This window comes from Neolamprologus brichardi, chromosome 18 (genome assembly GCF_056152115.1).
Source record: "Neolamprologus brichardi isolate AB-2024 chromosome 18, ASM5615211v1, whole genome shotgun sequence".
In the NCBI taxonomy this organism is placed as follows: domain Eukaryota; kingdom Metazoa; phylum Chordata; class Actinopteri; order Cichliformes; family Cichlidae; genus Neolamprologus; species Neolamprologus brichardi.
In genome coordinates, this window is record NC_142121.1 from 8,462,997 (window position 1) to 8,467,401 (window position 4,405).

At 39.6% G+C, this 4,405-nt stretch overlaps 1 protein-coding gene across 1 annotated transcript; it reads right to left on the reverse strand.

Moving 5' to 3' along the window:
• Positions 1–1,129: 1,129 nt before the first annotated feature.
• Positions 1,130–3,219, reverse strand: LOC148097628 (zinc finger BED domain-containing protein 4-like). The gene is made up of 3 exons (XM_087831297.1): positions 2,637–3,219; positions 2,357–2,575; positions 1,130–1,134 (listed from the first exon to the last, which is right to left on the reverse strand). The coding sequence occupies exons 1-3, from the start codon at positions 3,196–3,198 to the stop codon at positions 1,130–1,132; spliced, it is 786 nt and encodes a 261-aa protein (XP_087687423.1). The 5' UTR covers positions 3,199–3,219.
• Between the last annotated feature and the right edge of the window lie 1,186 nt (positions 3,220–4,405).

Below are 4,405 nucleotides of genomic sequence, written 5' to 3' on the forward strand. Positions count from 1 at the left end.
TGTTTCAAATGCGGAGGATATAAAATGAGGCTGAAGGTGTTTCTCACAGTAAGATGCCAGACAGAATAAACAGGACTTGAAGGCTTTCATTTTTCTTCCAGTGCAGACATCACAGGCCACATCTTCAGGTCCAGCATAGCAGTGATCAGCAGGAGCAGCTTGGAGTCCAGTCTTCTTCAGCTCCTCCACTAAATCTGCTAACATGGTGTTTTTCACCAGGACAGGCCTCGCTGTGAAAGTCTGTCTGCACTGAGGGCAGCTGTAGATTTTCTTCTTTTCCTCTTCATCCCAGAAGCTTTTAATACAGTTCATGCAGTAGCTGTGTCCACAGGGAATAGTCACCGGATCCTTCAGTAGATCCAAACAGACTGAACAGCAGAATTTTGTTTGATCCATTTGATTCATGTGCTGTGCCGTTTCACCGTCTCTCAGTGACTGTCAGACAGTTTCACTTCCTCTGAACAGAAACAACCTCTGTACTCTGAAGGGAAACAGATCTCTGCTCTTTTTCTCCTCCTACAGGAAATGAGGCTCACCAGCAACTGCATTTACACCATGTTGTTTAGACCCATCCTGATACAGACACATCTGTGAAGGGAGGCACTAAAGAAATATTCTTACAGAGCAACCAAGAGCCATTCAGTTGAAGCAGGGTGTGGTATGTTTGGTTACAACATGCAGTAACAAGTCTGACCCAGTTAAAGTTTAATAGTTTATCTTTACTTGGTGCTTTGAAATGTGACAGTCAACACTCATTGAGTTCATTTTATATTTCAAAAAGTTCAGCAAAGTTTAGGATGCTGTGATGAATAAAAATAAATCACACTTCATATTTTGACATTTTCTAATCTTAGTTCATTCTCACACTTACAGAATGATGCATGGGAACAACTGACTCCACTAAATCAAACCTATGTTCAAATGAAATTACTGTACAAGACAGGCAGCAAGCTTGATTTCTTGATTGTTTTTTTAAATAGTAAAATATATGTAAAACTATTTAAAAAACAAATACAGATAGTGTTCTAATTCTACATTCTTTAGTAATTTTTCCTGTGTACCACCATGGATTTCAAAACAATACATTAATATGTGCTTTAAATGCAGACACTCAAATATAACTCAACATTCACACTGAAGATACACAGTAGACATAAGAATCAGTTTTCATGACCTTTGTTTATTCTTTCATTTAAAATCTTTGTGGTAAAGATCATCATAATTACCCATTAACTTTCATGTACAGCTTAAATGTTTCACTACACTGTTGGCAGCAAAGATTACACAGCAAAGCCGATTAAACTAGAAGCTAAACGACTGTTCAGTCCAAGGGCGTAGATTTGGCATGGACGGAAGGGACCCACCAATATCCAGCGATTATTGAATTGTCCCCACCAATAATTAGAAAGAAAAACAAACCCGATAGAAAGAAAAAAAACGATCTGTCAGCGTCTCATTCACCCAGCGGTGCAGAAAGAGTTAAATTACGTCCTCTACTGGAGTCCTACGTCACGTGACAAATATGGCCAATGTGATTGGAGCTCTGTTTAGTTTTAGCAGCGGCAAGCCTGCGCTGCGAGGAGGAGAGGAGGACGGCAGCAACAAGGAAGAACCTGGATATAAGAAAGTATTTTTCAAAGAAACCTGTAAGTCACTTAAAGTCAAGCTCACTCATAAAATGTAGTGATGGTGAGATGAAGCCTCGTGATGAAATGAAGCTTTCCATCCAACTGGTCGACTCATGGTTCGAAGCATTGTGATGATTCATTTGCTCTACTGCGCCATCAAGTGGACGATTCAAGTGAAACGGGCTCAATGATTATAATGATGTGATGTGTAAACCTCTAAACTGAATAAATAAATTGTTTTTATGGTTATTTATCCCGAATATTGTCTCAGTATGTCTGATACAAAAGAGAAAGTGGAAACTATCAGTACAGAGTTTTTGGGATGATTGTGTAACTGCGTAATCATGCTTATGTACATCTCAATAATGACACAAACTAGTGTGTGGCGCTTCAAGTTGAATGAATAAAGAAATTACTTTTGTTCATGACACCAATAACTAAACTCTAAATATTAGTTATATTTAATATTATACTAATTTTATATTATATTAATTTAATTAATGTTTGTGTATAATAAATTGGCAGCTTAACACAGGAATGTACATGGAAACAAAAAGGGAGGGAGTTGTGATGTGAATGTGGTTGTGACTTTATAACAGTGCTCATGACACTAGGGAAAAGTTTTCATTTGTTTTTATTCAAAAATAGCAGCTTTTCCACAGTGCTGGGCTTAAGACGGTTCCTCTTTTTTGAGAGGATTTCTCCTGCTTTTGAAAATATCCTCTCACAGGGCACAGATGAAGCAGGGGTTGCAAGAAAAACAACAGCAAGTTTATACAAGTTTGGATAAAGAAATTTGTGTCCAGCCCAGTACTCCAGCGGATTCTCCAGTCTGCCGATATTTGGTTCATGGAGGTATTTCTGTACTTCAGCTGTTGCATCAGCAGTAGCATTTGGGGTCTTTGTCTCCAGAACAGTGGTGTCCAAACGATGCCACAGTTTGCTACCTAAAACAAACAGAATGTAAGTAACTAAATACAATATAATAATCGAAATGTGCTCATATACCTTGAGTCACAGGCTGAGAAGCTTTTGATGATGAGGCTGCTGATGAGAAGGCCACGTGCCGCAAAATAGCAGCACATTCAAAAATAAGTCTCTTCTCAGCATCCATTGCTTTATTTGGGCTAAAGAAGCCTATTTTTTTGAACCTTGGATCCAGCAATGTTGCCAGTGACATGATGCTCATTGACTGCAATGTGTAGAGCTTCTCCTTTAATTGTCTCCTTAGACACTCAACCATGGTGGAGCTCTCTGGAGTTAGGAGAACTCCCATTTCCTCTTCATTTAGTGCATGGTGCAACATTGTTAGAAGTGGAATTACTCTGGATCCAGACACTCGCTTTTCCTCTGACAGCTCAGTGGTGGCATCATTAAATGGGGAGAGTATTTTAAGACATTCTGCCATAAGGTCATACTGTTCAGAGGATAGTGGGCAAATATCAGTGTGCAGGCCAGCTAACGATGCTCCAATAGGTTCCCTGAGTTCATGAACACGTTGAAGCATTTGGAATGTGCTGTTCCAACGTGTATCCACCTCTTGAATTAACTTCAGTGCAGGCCGGCCCATTTGCTCCTGCACCTTTGTCAGCCTCTCCTAGAAAAACAGCCAACACAAACTGATTAATTCAAGCTGTGTTACTGCAGCAGCACCTCAAAGCAGTAATGAAATAATGGAACAAACCTTAGCAGTTGTACTGCTCTTGAAATATCCCACTATCCTCCTACAGGTAGTCCGGATGTCAGACAGCGTCGTGTGTTGATCAAGAGCTTTTTTGACCATTAGGTTTAATGTATGTGCCACACAATTACTGTGACGCAAACGAAGCTCCTTAGCACAAGCACCCATGTTTGCTGCTCCATCAGTCACATAACATGTAACTTTGTCTGTAATGCCCCACTCTGACATGAGCGCTGCTGTTACTTGTGACAAATTGACAGCAGTATGTGCTTGAGGGAAGTGCTGAACACCTAACACTACAGAATGCAATGCAGTGTTAGAGTCAATGAAATGGCAGGTGACGGCTAGGTAAGCCTCTGTGTTAATGGAGGTCCACATATCAGATGTCAAACTAACTGCAGAAACCTTGGCCACAGTCAGTTTTTCTTTTTGTTTGGACTCTTTGTATCTTTGGTCCACCATAGCTTTCAAAGCCTAAACAAAAGAAGGTACAGTACTTAATATGTAAATAAAGGCAAAATGGAAACATGCTTCATATTTTAAGATACACACCTGCCTTGTGGGGAGAACATAGTTAGGGTTCAAAACTTTAACAAGCTTCCTAAACCCACTGTCCTCCACAATAGTGAAGGGCTGGGAATCCTCTATCACCATGTTGACCAAGGCCTCATCCACATCATTCCTCTCCCCTGATACAACAAAAAAACATTAAGAAATTACATATTTCAGTAAATAGAACCCAAATATTAATGAATTACATGGGGAATAAAAATGTATCAAATGACTGTATCCTTAAAACCCTTAAAAATCCTTAAAAAAGGATCTGTGGTGTGGTTTATTTATATTATGGTACTTATCATTTCTTTATTACAGTGTGTATACCTTATTAGGAAAGATGACATCAAAATGTTGCCAGACAGGGAAAATTTTCTTTTCCTTGCTGGTTCCATCGAGGGAAGAAATGCTCAAGTAACTATGTAACACATACGTAATCCAATTCCACAACACAATGTGATGGGGGAATCAGCTGTGTTTTGCTGCCCATTTTATTTCGAATTTGGCGCGAACCGGTGAACCAGTTCCCGAATCAGTCACG

What these genes read in the sequence shown, in the direction of transcription:
- LOC148097628 (XM_087831297.1), bottom strand. Translation starts at nt 3,198, where the DNA reads ATGGGCCGGCCTGCACTGAAGTTAATTCAAGAGGTGGATACACGTTGG. An exon ending in TTCTCAGCCTGTGACTCAAG is followed by an intron (nt 2,576 to 2,636) that starts GTATATGAGCAC and finishes TGTTTGTTTTAG; the next exon opens with GTAGCAAACTGTGGCATCGT.